General features: G+C 39.9%; 1 protein-coding gene across 1 annotated transcript in view; it reads right to left on the bottom strand.

The window, feature by feature from the left end:
* Window positions 1–11954, bottom strand: part of LOC104080747 (thrombospondin type-1 domain-containing protein 7A-like) — a 67749-nt gene extending 55795 nt beyond the window's left edge. The window contains exons 1-2 of the mRNA XM_009583248.1: window positions 11849–11954; window positions 10649–11480 (exon numbers count right to left, since the gene is read on the bottom strand). Coding sequence (XP_009581543.1) covers window positions 10649–11480; window positions 11849–11954 — 938 coding nt within the window. The remainder of the gene's footprint in view (window positions 1–10648; window positions 11481–11848) is intronic.
* Between the last annotated feature and the right edge of the window lie 4031 nt (window positions 11955–15985).

The following is a 15985-nucleotide window of genomic DNA, read 5'->3' as shown; positions in this document are numbered from 1 at the left end:
AGTTCAGCAGAAAAAGGGAGCTGCTTCTGAAGGTTTCAGATCAAAGCACAATCAACATGCTAAAGAAATCCAGAATCCTTTAACAAGTTTTTAAGTGGCTTCATCTAAATACTAAGGAAGAAAAGCAAAGACTATCTGGCAGATAAAAGAAAACACAGTGGGCTCCCTCAGAGCAGAATAATTTAACCATTTCCTGGCCTTGAATGTCCTGCGTACCATCAGGCGTGTCCCCCAACCAGCTGTATCATCAGGAACCATGAGAGTCTCTCTTGAATTCTTGTTGATCTCACGAGACATTACCTCATTGAATACCATTAGCAAAATGGTTTTCAATCTTTCCCACCAGCCACAAGATGAAAACTATTGACATACAAGCCCATTTGACCAAACAAACCTGTCTGCAGAAAGACTTGGAACAATGACAAATTGCTTAGAGAACACCAAAACTAGATGTTAGTTTAGCACTTGAAAACCAAAATTACACACACAAACACAAATACACAGAAGCAGGCTTGTAGAGGTTGCATTTCTGACTGAAGGGCGAACTAAAACTAGAGGAAGCTTTTGGAAAAGAATCAGAAAGTAAATTTGTGATTAAAAAAAAAAAAACAATTAAAAACCCCACCAAAACAAACCACTAAGCTGGACAAACAGTGTCCTTGCAAGACATCCTACAGCCATGAATGAACACTGATCCAACTTCCCAAAGAATCCTTAAAACAATAAAGAAATTAAAGCAGGATAGGAATACAAGCATATTTTACTTTTCTCAGTAGAGAGAATCTCAGTAGATTGCTTAAAGTTTGCTTAAATCTCAGTAGATTGCTAAAAGAAATGAGAGACTGTAAGGAACTATATTGGGTTTGCGTGGCAAGGTTTTGGTAGTGGGGAGGCTACAAGTTCCAATTTTGAGCCTGAACTCAAAAAATCCTCTGCAGTTTTACAACTAGTAGTAAAAAAATTGGAAAAATATGGACCCGCCGCTGGTCAAGGCCGAGCCTTGACCAAGGTGGTAGCGCCTCTGGAATAACGTATTTAAGAAGGGGGAAAAAAACCCAACTGCACAACTGCAGCCAAAGAGAGGAGCGAGAACATGTGAGAGAAACAACTCTGCAGACACCAAGGTCAGTGAAGAAGGAGGGGAAGGAGGTGCTCCAGGTGCCGGAGCAGAGATTCCCCTGAAGCCCGTGGTGAAGACCATGGTGAGGCAGGCTGTCCCCCTGCAGCCCATGGAAGTTAACGGTGGAGCAGATATCCACCTGCAGCCCAGGAGGACCCCACGCCAGAGCGGGTGGGTGCACCCGAAGGAGGCTGTGACCCCGTGGGAAGCCCGCGCTGGAGCAGGCTCCGGGCAGGACCTGTGGACTCATGGAGAGAGGAGCCCATCCTGGAGCAGGTTGGCTGGCAGGACTTGTGACCCCATGGGGGACCCATGCTGGAGCAGTCTGTTCCTGAAGGACTGCACCCCGTGGAAGGGACCTACACTGGAGCAGTTTGTGAAGAACTGTAGCACATGGGAAGGACTCACGTTGGAGAAGTTTGTGGAGAACTGTTTCCTGTGGGAAGGACCCCATGCTGGAGCGGGGGAAGAGTGTGAGGAGTCCTCCCCCTGAGGAGGAAGGAGAGGCAGAGACAACAAGTGATGAACTGACCGCAACCCCCATTCCCTGTCCCCCTGCCCCGCTCGGAGCAGGAAGGAGGTAGAGAAATCAGGAGTGAAGTTGAGCCCGGGAAGAAGGGAGAGGTGGCGGGAAGGTGTTTTAAGATTTGGTTTTATTTCTCATTATCCTACTCTGGTTTGATTAGTAATAAATTATTTTTTTTTTTCCCCCCGAGTCGAGCCTGTGACGGTAATTGGTGAGTGATCTCCCTGTCCTTATCTCGACCCTCAAGCCTTTTGTTGTATTTTCTCTCCCCTGTCCAGCTGAGGAGGGGAGTGATAGAGTGGCTTTGGTGGGCACCTGGCATCCAGCCAGGGTCAACACACCACAGGAACACTTTCCAAAGACCGCATCTGCTTCTCATAACTTCAACCTCGCAGTGAAGGGGTAAAACATGTACCACACCACTCATTAGCATCACATCCTAGAAAAGCTCAGGCTTACACTGCTGGGAAATCTGACTACCCGTGGGCAGTTCCACAGCCTAGATCCTCATACTCTCTAACAGAACTACCTCGCAGAAATAATCTGGTCAGGTCAGAAGGTCAAATCAACCTTTGAAATGTATGTACCCATGTGTGCAATTTTCTACGGCAACCTTGAATGATCACTCTACTGGTCAGGAGGCCTGAGGAAATCCGGTAATATTCATGCTGAATGTTAATCCTTTGTGTGATGTGGGACTAAATCCAGATCTTAATACTGCATGTGTAGGGTCTCCTCCTTGCTCTTTATCGGACCGCTATGGAACCTTAAAAGATGCGCTGTACGAGTAATAGGGATTTTGGAGTTAACATACGGAGACAATGTGTTGCAACAAGCTATTTATCTTCTATGCAGTGTTCTCCTCGGAGTTCATACAGCCTGTTGGATGCATTAACCTCTAAAGCAAAACAATCAAATGAACTCTATACCATTCTTGGATCAAAGGTATAGCTGGATTTTGAAAGAGATTGTGATAAACTCTTTAGTATAAATAAAAAAATGGTTTCTTTTGTCATAAATAAAATTAAATGAAAAAAATAATTCTGTTTAATGAGCAGGTACTAAACCGCAGGAATAGCAGAAAGGTGATTTAAATCCAGAGTTTAGATAACCCCCATGAGTTATTCTGAAGATATAAAATGTAATTTGTAAAGTCTAGTCATCTTTGAGAGTTTTAGTTTATGGTTGGTACACACTTGTTTCTTTAAAGAAGTTAGTGAAAATACAGTGCCTGTATTTCTTCCTAGTGGCAAATGTAATAAGTATGCCTCATGACATAGCCCTGATTCATTTTCTCTACAGCTGCACTGTTTAGTATTAGTCATACTGTACATTGTTCTGAGAAACTGTTAGTACCTCACAGTATAATGGGCTGCTATAATCACATAAACAATGAGGCCACTTTTATTCATTTACAATTCAACTACTGTCCACCTAAGTGCTTTTCACAAGACTATTTTCCCATGATCCTTTCACAACTTTAATTAATTCTGCCAACAAAGATGCACAGCCAAAACAGTTTTGAAAAAACCAAAACCACTCAGGCTTTCCACTTTACAGGAGAAAAGAAAACAAAAATTACAACTACAGTGTCAAGGAAAAATGTATCGGCTAATACAGGCAAAGCAACAAGAAGTTCTACTATACCCAACCAAGTGGCAACAAGAGCTGCTGTGGGGCTGTTGCAGATACCATGAGTTCTAAGGAGACAAGAAAGCAGAATTGTTTAGGGAGAGGTACTATCTTTCACAGTCCAATGATACAGTGATATGTATGCACATCCCATGCTACAGATAATTTTAACATTGGTAGAGTGGGTTATTTGGCAACAGTCTACATAGATGACTTATTAGAGCTTTTTGGGGGGGATTTCCCTTTGTCAGTGGGTATTTTTGTTACATAGCATTAATCAGCATTTACTTTGACCCTAACTAACAATTAGAGTCGTGGAGTTATTGGCAAAGAAAAAATAAACACAATGCCAAACTTCATGAATAAAAATATGCAATATTGAAGTTAAAATACAAAAAAAAAAAAAATTACCAAAAATTATGCTACTAATATTAGTTGTGTTTCAGGTATTATTTTAGATTTGTTCCCTCTATTGATGCTTAGCTTTGACAATATCACTAGTTTCATTTCAGTCTCCAACATTTGGAAAAAAGTGGTCAATATTAGGAGGAAGGCTGGAAATGTTCTTTTCAGTGGGACCAATGAAAGTTAGGCACTGAAGTACCCAAATCTTCCGTTCTGGGGATCTGCAAGTGAAGCAGAACTCTGTGACTTCCCATCCTGTGCAGTCCCCCACCCCTTGGGGGACAGCACTTCCCAGGAGGATGCTCAACTCACATGCTGTACCGTAAATCTATAAAGCTCATCGAGAAAACAGGGGCATGCTCTATGTCCCAGATTATGCTTAGCAGTCCCATAATAGAAAAAACAAAATAACTCTAAACAAGTAATACATTCTAGTTTGTTCCTTATGGGACTATTTGCAGACTATGATATGACACCAACATAAACATGTCCAAAATTTAGAAAAAATTATTGCTTGATTTGTATTTATTTCTTTAGGCATATTGAAGTCAATAAACATAAAAATTCTCTGACAATGAGGCAGAAAAGATGCATAAAAGCACAGTGTAAGAGAGTGTCTGTTAAAGGTCTCAGTGCCTAGTTCCATTTACCACTGTGCATCTTAATCTCTTACTAAATTAAGGCTAGAAATTCAACATAGCGTTCATTCATAGAATTCATTCATTCATTCACAGGTTTTATGGCCATGAGAGATTATCAGAACATGTAGTTCGACCCTCATTACATTACAAGCTATTATATTTTGCTAAGGAAGACCAATTACATGCATTTGAATAAAAAATATAGTCTAGAAAGGCATCCAGTCTTGATGCTTTGCACAGAAATATATGAATGTCGTACATCTAAATGACAGAACAACGGTTCACTATATGAAAAGAGTTAAAATATGGTGTGGAGAAATAAACGGTTCATTGCTGTTGTTTCAATTATTCAGCACAGTGTGTACGTTTCCATCTTAAATCCAGATTTTGGCATGGTATGTCAAATGTATAACAATACTGACAAGCCACTGTCAAAACAGCAGCCTCAGTAAGATGATGGAGCAGGTACTTAGAATAGAAAGGAACACCCAGTGAATAATATTATGCATATCCACAGAAACTACTGTCTCCACCAAAATCACATTAAAAATCTACAGGATGCTTCTGACTTTCAAATTCATGGAAATTCTAAAAGCACAGTGGAAAATGGTAGGAAAGCAATATGTTTACATCTTGTTTCTCTAATAATATTTTACATTTTTATTATTCCAATGAATCTGACAATTACCCTGCAGCTCTTAGTTATCAGGAGGTTTTTCTTCCAAGATTACTTCCTTCTTCCCTGTTCTCCATTTGTTAACAGTATGCCCTCTACGTGATTCCAAGTTAATTTATCAGGGTGACAGTATATAGCTCATTATCCAAATATATGATATTACAGGTGTTCTGTTAGTGAACCACTTAGGGCTTCTAAACCCTTACAGTGCGGTGAGCTTGGAGGCTTCCTCTACAAAAACAGCTGCAGAGCTGCCTTTCCAGTAACAAAAAACACCTGTAGACACGCACGCTTCCATCTGGTCCTCAAGGAACAAGCTAAAGGTTTCTTATGCTCCTTCATTTCTGCAGCCTGTCCTCTCTGCATTGCTATTCCCTCACCTTCCCGCAGCCTGCCTCCTTGAAGCTACTCCACCTTAGCCACTGCCACCTTCATACATATCACCCTCTGTTGCCTTATGGAGCCGCTCAGAGAAGTACAGAGAATCTTTTAAGACTTTTTCTAAGCAAGGAATATATGACAGGGTCCAACAAACTGAGCTGCTGTATTACATGTCTGAATCTCTCTTCTGTTTGCTGTTTGACAGCATATACCTCAGGGTGACTTGTCTGCTTCTCCAAATCAATGGCATAAAGAAAGCAACAGGCTTATGCTGTATTTTTTTCATCTTCTTCCACACAGGCTATAACTTAAAGGAGAGTGAGAGTCCATGAAGTGGATGGAGACATTTGTTGTGTGATTTGGAAGGTGAGCGCTTGGATTAGGAGGTTTCAGGACCTGGAAAGACGAACAAAGTTAAAATGCCATCCTAGAGGAGCAGATGCGCTCTCTTTTTCTGCCAATATATCCTGAGATTCAGTTGCTCACCAGCGTAAATACTCAGTTGGCTGTTCTCTAATTCCTCAGTCCCTGGGTATCCAGCTTAATACTTGTGGCCACTAGTGAATATAGTGGCTGTGCTTTAAGCAGATACAGGTCTATGTGAAGTAAGCTGAAAAATCAGGCATTATATACCTCAAACTGCATGCCCAAAATTAGCCAGACAATTCAATAATTTTGGCCCTACTGTCATCTCTCATGTCTCAGCTATAATATTGGAATAAATAAAAGCTCGAACTCTCCCAAACTTGAAAGTTAGTAAAGCACTGCAATGAGACCATTATGGAAACTTCCAAGAGAGTTTAATTCATTACAAGGTGTGGATATAGTTTGCTAGATATTGCATGAATGCACAGAATCAGTGAGGAGGGTGAAAATAAATAACAAATAATTACTTTCTGAGAAGGACAGAGGTGAAACAAATGAAACATCATCACACGATCAAATGCATAAAGGGACTAAACTAATCTGCCCAGAAACCAGTCAGCATTTCTTAAATTTTGGATGCTTTTCTTTCCCACCATTATGTTCCACTGCTGTTATTGCGTAAGGTTATTTCCCAACAAGGAAATAAAAGCCCTGACTGTATCTAAAATTTTACTGTTCCTTGAATTCTCGCTTCAAGTGATCAATAATGTTCAGCTTCACAAACAGGTCTCTGCCACAGAGGTGCTGCCAAGGGAAAATTAACCGGTTCTGGGGACTGCAGCAAAAGAGCTGGTGAGGACAGTTTCCTACCTGGTCTCCTCCATTTCTCCCCCCATTCAGACAGAGGTGTTTTGGTCCCAGCTTAAGGAAGATAAACAAGCCATATACAAATGATGGAGAAAGAGAAAGGAAATAGTGCAGAAATTCCTGTTTGGTTTTGTTTTGTTTTTTTAAATAGGCACTTATATCCTTGCAGGACTGCTTTAACTACAGCCTCATTTTCAGCCATTTGAGCTCAATGATTCTTAGCAGTTGCAGGCTGTCCCCGTGCCTGTGGACCAACTGCTACAGGGGAACTTGATGCTCTTTGTCAGTAAATTTCAAAATCTTTGCTGAAGTGCAGAAACATACAGGCCAAAAAGATACTCTCGTTCTGTTCCATGTTCTTACAGTTATAAATGTCTGTGCTCATAACCTGCTCCAGTCCTTCCAAATATCAAATTCTTTCCCCAATCCAGTGGGTTCTCGATAAAGCATCTCAGTAAAATAGTTGTATGAATTAAACACTGCTAAAACAAAATATTTTTCTCAGACTTGTACAAAAACAGCCAAAACATCTTTGCTAAACTTTCTCCCAAAAGTCTGCTCAGGAAGACAATTATGTGGAAAGGTTTGAGACCCAATGGTAACAATTTGGCAGAGTAAAAGAAAGCAAAACCAGAGTATATATTACAACAGAAAATGATAAGTTTAACATGAGGCACAGTCATCACAACTTGTAAAAGTGCAAGCAGATTTGTAACTCAAAATGAACTTCTACACGTCTTATTTTTCAGTTTGTTCTCTAACGGCTCTCTGTGGGAAACTCCACTTTTACCAAAAAAAAAAAAGAGGAAACATTTCAGAGGATCAGTATTGTCCTCTACACTAACAGCAACACTGCCCAGGTTTTGTTAGTTATCCAGAACAGTCACTTTATAAGTCAGCTTTAACTACTAAATTCTTTCTTCTCCAACAATTCTATTTTAAAAATATTTTCAGTGCACCAGAATTTCAGACTAAGGGAAACATAAAGCAAATATAGGCCATGTAACACGTACATTATTGCAGAATGAGCAACAGAAAATCCAATATTTCATCCTTCACGGGAGACTATGTATTGTTCACTTGGCAATAAAGTGTATAAATTACACTTTGATTTTCTTGTTTCACTTCTCTTTAGCGTGCCTGGTGTGCTGATGTGTCAAGAGAATTTGCCTTTTTGAAGTTTTGCTGACAGCGTTACAGAACCATTTTCTCTGGAGCACCCTTCTGAAACTTGTTTTTTGAAACCCTTTTTATACTATACCAATTTTGCTACCTCTGCAAAAAATATTACTCGCCTGAGGGTTTTTCTTCTTCTTTCAGTCATGCTGCCAGGGGGCTGATTGTTTCTGATTGCTGAAGTCAAAACTCTCTGAAAATGGACTATTCAAGCTGAAGAGCATTTCACATGAGCACGGCAGGTTTTCCAGTCACCTTACTTGTCTATATTATTTAGTAACACAGTTACTATGTGATGGAGATTATAAAATCATTTGAGCTGGCTGCATTGACAGCCTGGGCAGAAAAATAATTCTGTTGCTTGAGATTCTGGAATGCCAATCATAGACTAAAGCATTTGACCACTTAGTGAAGAGTGTAGCGTAAATGAAACAAATGGATATATAGATGGCATACATAGATAGGTCTCTAAAGCCAAGGTATCAGTGCCAGAATTTCTCACATGAGTCATTTAACCAAATTTTCTTGTTTTCACTACGCAACTGGAAAAAAGATTCTATGTTAAACTTGATGGGAAGACTGTTAGAAATCCTTTGTGCATTTACAACATAAAATTATATCCATTAGACATCAAAACGTCCACTGCATCATTTGTACCATTTTCTCTCCTGTTAAGAATTGCTCCTACATTGCATTATCTATTGTTTCACTGCCTCGGGCAAGAGGGCTTAATCCATTTCCCTGCTACAGCCTGAAATGTGCATGTATGGTATAACACGCTGAGGTCCCTGAAATTAAGACAGCATTACTGATCTGAATGAATTCAAGATGATGAGTAAAGTATGCCATTGACTTCCAATTATACTTTTACTTTCTTTTACCATTTATCAGAGCCTCAGCACATGAGTGTTCCCCCTCCTCCCCCCGCTTTTTTTTTTTTTAAATATGGTAGTTCTGATTTATTTGTTTAACCTTACAAAAACTTGGGGACTTTCAACCAGAGCAGCTGGCTGCTATCTGCTAGCAACTGATATATTTGATAAATTATTCCTTGTATTTAGAGGGTAATGATGTTCCTGGGCTAGGCATGGTGTGGGCTGCATGATGTGAGGCTGGAAAAGGAAGGGGTAAAGGCAACCTTTTCCTGTACCAGCACTGAGCCACTGCTGCAGCCAACACCTGGGACTGCCTGAGCAAGCTGATTTTGAGATTCCTTGTGCAGACATTCATCCAAGTGTGAGTCAAAATCTGAAAGAACTGTAGAAAACCAGAGCTAGAAGAGACTGCAGAAAACTATGCAGTCAACCCCTCTTGCCTAACCAAGGGTTACTGGAGGTGTGTCATTACTGACACAGTCATTTCTAGCCTATTCTTATAAACCTTTGAAGATGGAGGTGCCAGACATTCCCCAGGCAATCTTTTCCAGAGCTTCACTATTCCCGGTATTGAGAAGTCTAACCTCATTCAGCACTGCTGTGATTAACCCATTATTGCTTTTCCTAGCCATCCATAATATAGAGAGAATAGCTCATTCCATTCTTCCTTGTGATGGGTTTTTACATACTCATAGACACTTCACATTTTCACTTATATGTCCCTCCTTCCAACTAAACAACCCAAATCTTTCAGTTCTTCCCTTAAGCCAGAGACCTCTCATCATTTTCCTGTTTTACTACTGGATCCTATCCTGAAAGGAAATATACTCAAAAAATCTTTACTACACTTGAAAAACTATAATATATGGTTTCTGATAGGAAAGGTTGAAGTGATTACAAGTTCCATGATAGAATGTTTAACTGGCACAACAAAAACTCCAAAGTAAAATACCCTGAAAAAAGTTCGTAAACACTAACCTAGCAACAATGGGTGTCAGCCTCATTCAGCAAGGTATCTTAGTCATTTCACAGTTGAAGTAAAATTGATTAATCATGCATTGAACTAGAGGGAAGGAAATCGAAAGAATCACATCAAAGATAAAAAAAGGTAGACTAGACTGAAAGAAGATTTCTGAGTTAGACAAAAACATTCTGGGGGGTGAGAGGAAAAAACGAGCTAGCAAGAGAATGCCAGGTAAAACGAACAAGTGGAAGATAATACGGTTGCAGAAAAATACACAGAAGCCTATGGAAAGAGTTATAAAAACACCTCTGACTGCCAAAACTCTTGAAAAGTAAAATAATAAATAAATAAATAAATAAAAATATCAGAAAAAAACAGATAGACGACATAAAGGTGCAGATGAGAAAGAAAAAGAGGAAGTACATGGAAGAAACAAAGAGGTTTCACAGTCTCCCTTTCAGGAATTTTGCCATAGGAATCAAGAAGGACAGACAATACTTCATGCTCTTCTATTTCAAAATAAAAGGTACTCGAAAGAATAGATACTGCCTTCTCATGCAGCATCTTTCTCTCTGTTTTCTACTTTTGTTGCGAGTCAGATCCAGCCCAGTTTCCTGTTAGTCTTTGTGCCCAGAGCCTTAAAAGCAGTAACATCACCACTTCCAAACATGCATGACTTGTTAGAGAGCAAAAACCTCCCTGAACCCCCAGAAGCAGAGCAGACATTTGACAAATATCTTCAAGCTTTTGGGGGACATCTATTTAGACAAACAGAGGCTAGGGAGTTAGTATAGTTTAACAGTGCACATTTATGTGATGCTTAATATGATCACCAGCACAGTTTGCATGTTTCATGTCATAGAAACACCTTGAGCTTGATGAGGGATGTTCATATTGGAAATAGCATGTGCCCCATATTGAGATTCAGGATTGTGTAAAATAATACAACTGTGCACTTATGCATGCTTTACTTTAAACAGAGAAAAATAAAGATGTGCAAATTAATAAGTTGTGATTACCTCAGAGCAGCAGTTTTCCCATTTCTGTGAGTACATGTGACCTGCCTGGTTTGGTACCCAATTTGTATGTCCCAATATTTGTTCTCCTGTCTATTCTGTCTGTTTCGATTCCTCTTCTTCTTAATTAACTCACGAGCCTCGGGATCCCGAACTGCCTTTTCTCTGTCCTTTTCCTTGTCTTTGTTCTTCCCTCGTTTCCTCGCTTGCCTTACTTGTCTTGAATGGGGCACTGAGCATGCGCTCCAGGGTCCCACGTTTAGGCTATACAGGCTTTCTTCAGCAGCACATGGGCTAGACTGACAGATCTGAAACTCGGTGAGGTTAGGACAAGCAGACCCACCGAACTGCGGTGGAGCCACAACGTGCCGAGTTCGATGCTGAAGCCCGTTGCCACAGGTCTTGGAGCACTCTGACCAGGGGGCGAATTCGGCCACAATGCAGTCCTGCCGGCACGGGATGAGGCACGCCTGCTCCTGGCGGGGCTTCGGCTCAAAGTACTCGCAGATGACATCCTCAGCTGGCACCCCGTTGGACTTCTGGATACAGGTGATGTCCCTTGTCTGGATCCCTTCCTCCCCTCTGAGGCACTCCAGGGGCTTCTCGTGGCTCCGGGAGAGGACGGGCTGGCACTGGTTCCAGCTGCCAATCTGCCAGTCGTACAGCTCCTTGTGCCAGTCGCAGACCCGAAAACAGCTCTGCTGGTTGTCTGGCCGCTCCGGCTGCTTGCAGTTCGTGGGCAGAGTGGTCCAGCCCTCCACGTGGGCACACCACACCGCTCGCGTCTGGATGCCACCTGGACCGCATTCATCTCCCATGCATCTCCCCCACGGACCTGGAAAACAAGAGAAGATGCTAACATTGCACACTTAATTGTTTTTCTGCCATGGTGCAAAACCAAGCTCACAGAACCAGTTTTGCATTTCCTGTATCTCTAAGAATTTCATTCTTGGAGAAACTCAAACTTGGAAAACACAAAACAAGCATGGGATTATTCTTCATCTCCTATTTTTATCATTACAGATACATTTCACTTTTTATCCTAGACAAATTGAATATTTAATTTCAAGAACGTACACAGGAATTAATCACATTAGAGAACCAAGAACTGAGCAATCAGAAAGTCATCACGTAGTTTTGACTAGCAGGATAGGAGCCAAAAAGTCCTTCGCTCCAAGGCATGAATCTAATCTTCTCTCTCACCTGCATGAATACCCTTTCCTGGACTGTTTTGGTTTTTGCTTCGCATTTCCACTGCACTACTCTTTATACCCTGATGCCAATTAATATCACATTCTCTTCCTTCCATACTGTGTTAAATAATGAGAACAACAACATAATACATTTTGAAAAATAGAGGTAATGTCAGGTAGGCCACTTCTATTTTTTCTTTTATTATAACTAAAATAAAAATTAAAAGCCAGTTAAGTAGTGTTTGTTCCACACAATTTGTGAAATGATTATACAGAATAAGTTCTTGAAGACAGAGACATCCCAGCTGGTAACTCTCCAAAGAACAGAAGTTATTGCTTTTTTAAAGTCTCTAAGGTCTACGGTAAATACTCGACATGTTGTTATAATTGGTTGTCAGCAAAACCAATAAAAACCTATATCCTTGAAAGCTGATATGGTTGCTTTTTCCATTATTAAAAATTGTAATATTCACCCGGTTCAACTCACAAAATCCACAAGTCAGATGGTAAAAAACCTGTATTTTTCAAGTTTTTTAAGACCTCCCCTCATACACGCCATGCATTGACTTACTATGAAAGAGGAAAAGAACAAGCAGCTCAGAAAATAACTATAACCATTTCCCAAAGAAAAGATGCCTATCTGCAGACAGTTGGTCACACAGAAGACATTTTCTCTGACTGAGGAGTGCTCATGTTCCATGAAGAAATTGGGGCCAGGCCACGCAATCCTCATTCGAGTTACCCCAGTAAGAAGACTCTTTGCGTGAGTAAAGTTGTGGGAGATGCTAGGCTGAGCCTTTGTTATTTCCAAAGCAGGTTAACAGAATGATTCTGGTACTGCACAAGAGTACGTTAAATGAACTATGGCAGGTACAAATTATTTACAACACTTTCATATTGAATGACTAGAAGGAATATGAAGCCTCATATTATAACTAATTCCCATGAGCTTTAAAACTCTCATTGACTTAAACACAATTTTCATCTGTTCATCCAACATTAATTTCAATAGCAGTTTGGGAATGGGCTGATGATAGGCTATACACTTAGCCTCTGCTCCTCATTGCCTCTTTTTTAAGCGGACGCTGTGGCTGCACAGTTTGTTTGTAGTTCTAAAATCCTAAGCATTAATACTCAATAGCAATGCCATCTGGCAGAGGCTGATTCAGTCCACGGAAACTCCTCCGTATTTTTTGCAGATTAAGTTTGAATTAGGGTTTCCAAGATTTAGCTAGCTATCCAGAAAAATAAATGTATATTAAATACAAATACATTTCAGTTTCCATTCCAGTATGATTACCCTACTTTATCTCTAACCAGCCTTCTACAAATGACATAATCATTGTTGTACTTAATTTAAGTGTATTTACACTGAGATAAGAGATATCATTTCCCCGGAACGTGACTTTGAACACTTGCCAAATTTAAAAGAATGAAGACTGCAGAAAATCTCCAACTAAAGCACAGATACTAAAATAATCAAGATTGAAATAAAGCTAGATCGTTCATCTTGCAAACTACAAATTTCTGTCTTATCAGATCACTGCACCTTGTGTATACTATGTGTGTTCAGTGAAGAAATCCCTCTTTTTAAAGATCAGGTCTTTACTGTACTCCAGATGAAGAGTTTGCCCATTTAGGATTCTACCAAATTTCCAATCATCAATTATCCAAGAAATCACATTGTACCTAAAAATTGTGCTTGATATCTAAGTATCTTCAATCCAATTCATCGACATGTTTATAGTAATGCAAATGATAAAAATCTCAGCCTCAATGCACTAACTACTGCCTTTGGCAATGTAAATATGAAAAAAAAATCTGTGCATGAGTATGATAATTGGGCAAAAATAAGCTCTTTCATTAGATTACAAGAATGTTGTTTTTAGAACTGGATCCAAAATAACAATGAGGTGCACAGATAGGCTCATGTATTAAACTGCATTATTTTGCTTTTGCTGTGAAGTAGCATGCCATTTTATAAAAGCATTGCCAGTGAGTACCAACAAACCACATTCATGCGAACCTTTGAGCAAACTACTACTCAGCACCTCTAGGTTGATGTAGTTGTTGACACAGAGATATTAGTGAAGTATCTGACCCTCCCCCTTACCCACATTAAGTTGATTTTTAAGTTTAAATATAAAATAATCCATTTAGAGTACAAGGCTACACATACTCCAGAAGCTTAAATTTTCACTCTTCTGCACACTTCTTTACATGACTATGACAGGGCCCTAAAGCGAGCCACAGCTTCGGGGCAGAGATCTATTTAGGTTTTCTCCTTAGCGAGCTCCCTCAAAAGACTAAAGGGCTTCCACACTTGACGAAACCAAATTTCATTTGTGCAGAAACTTAAAACTTGTGGAGGGGTGAGGTGTTAAAGAAAGAAAGCTGAAAGCAAAAGAAAAAAAAAACAAAAAAATAAATTAGTTATACACAATTATTCCCCTGCCCGCTCAACCTCCTTGGTGACGCTGTGCTTCCCTCCCATACAGTGACTTTCTGAGTGGAAGCAAACTCTGTCCTGTGCTCTCCGGCCTCTAGAAATCCCTCCCCCTCTGTAGTCTCCTGGGCTCTAGAAATCCCCTTTCCCTGTAGTGGAGCCTACAATAATTCATTTCTAACTTAAGTGGCCCCAAACACATTGCAAGCATCAAGGCCAGACATGGTTCTCATTTGAAAATAATCACAGAAAAGCAGGAAAAGAAGTGTCTCTGAACAAAGTACAGGGGCTTTGCAACTTTGTCCAAAGAACAAGAAATGCATCCCAAAGTAGTCCTAATCCACTGTCATTTTTTTTCCTCATTGCCACAGATTGAAGAGAAAGCACCCAGCACATGCTTACAATATTTCTTTGCCTGCTGGTCAAGACATCACTGAAGATACATGATGAAAAAACAGTGAAGGCAGAGGCTTTGAATGATTCTCAGAAGTATGAGAAAGCCACATACAGATCACCTGCAAATATGCTTTTTATATTACGTTATATCATTATTATGGGCAGTACATTTACCACAACATTTGTAAACGTGAAATTTTGGGATAAAACTAATCTTGCAGAAACTAGTGTAGCACAGATATTCAACTCGGCAATGAAAGAGATCAGCAGAATGCAATGTAAAGAGTCTCTCCCACCACCATCGCTTAAAGGCTGCAGGAGGTGGAGGGTGGCTGCTCTTTCACAAATCCTCAGCTGATGTTAAACGCTAGTAACAACAACAGAAAGTCTTTAGGAAAGCTGTCGAGCCTAATCAAGGCCTCATATGATGTTTTAATTTGCTCTTTATGAATATTCTTTAGGTTTTCTCTTTCCCACTGAAGCAGTCTTCACGCAGACACTCTGCTCTCCCTGCTGTGCACTGATCCAGTTACACCGGGGCAACGGGACGTACGTGCGCTCAAACCATTTCGCACCGGGGAAAAAAAGCTGCTGCTGTGAATGCAAAGTGGTTTTTCTTAGGATTTTGTTTTAAACATATTTAGATGAACGAGTCATAGTTTACCTGTAGTGAGCTGTACTTGTCTCATGAAAATACCATCGTTTACCTGCTTTTTTTTTAATCAGCGTATTACAAATAGCAATTACAGAAATAAATAGGAAGCTTGCTTCTTTTTTGTTGGGAGTTGTCACTGAAGTCTTAGTGAGTTTAAAATGTCATTTGTAATTCTTTGTCTTCTAAAGAGATTACTGTAAAATACAATATTAAGATTCCCTCTAAGCTTCTGGAGCATTAACATTTATTTTTATTAGGGACCAGGAAAGTAAGTGAATTAGCCATTACTGCAAGTTTATTCTGAAATTTCAGGGAGTGATCACAATGGAGTCAAAAAATCAAGACAAAACCCCCACTAAAGCACTGATAGCTTTGCAGCTAACTGAGGACAAAGTAAGCTGTCGTAGTATTTAATATCTTATACATTAGTATTGTTTCAGGTATTAAAATTATCACTATTTGAAGAAGAAAAAACTTATTTTGAACTTTGACCCAGGGCAAATAAGGCTATGTAAAAATCCCTTGAGCTTTTCTCTGTATACAAATACAAAAAAAATAGACAAAACAAGCCCCCAAGTATCCCCAAAGATAAAACTCAAAACACGTCTTAAAACATCGAGCAAGACATTACTCCCGTTTTTAACAAATGA

This window comes from Fulmarus glacialis, unplaced genomic scaffold, assembly GCF_000690835.1.
Source record: "Fulmarus glacialis isolate BGI_N327 unplaced genomic scaffold, ASM69083v1 scaffold11548, whole genome shotgun sequence".
NCBI classification, from domain to species: Eukaryota; Metazoa; Chordata; class Aves; order Procellariiformes; family Procellariidae; genus Fulmarus; species Fulmarus glacialis.
This window is presented reverse-complemented; position numbering and strand designations above follow the sequence as displayed.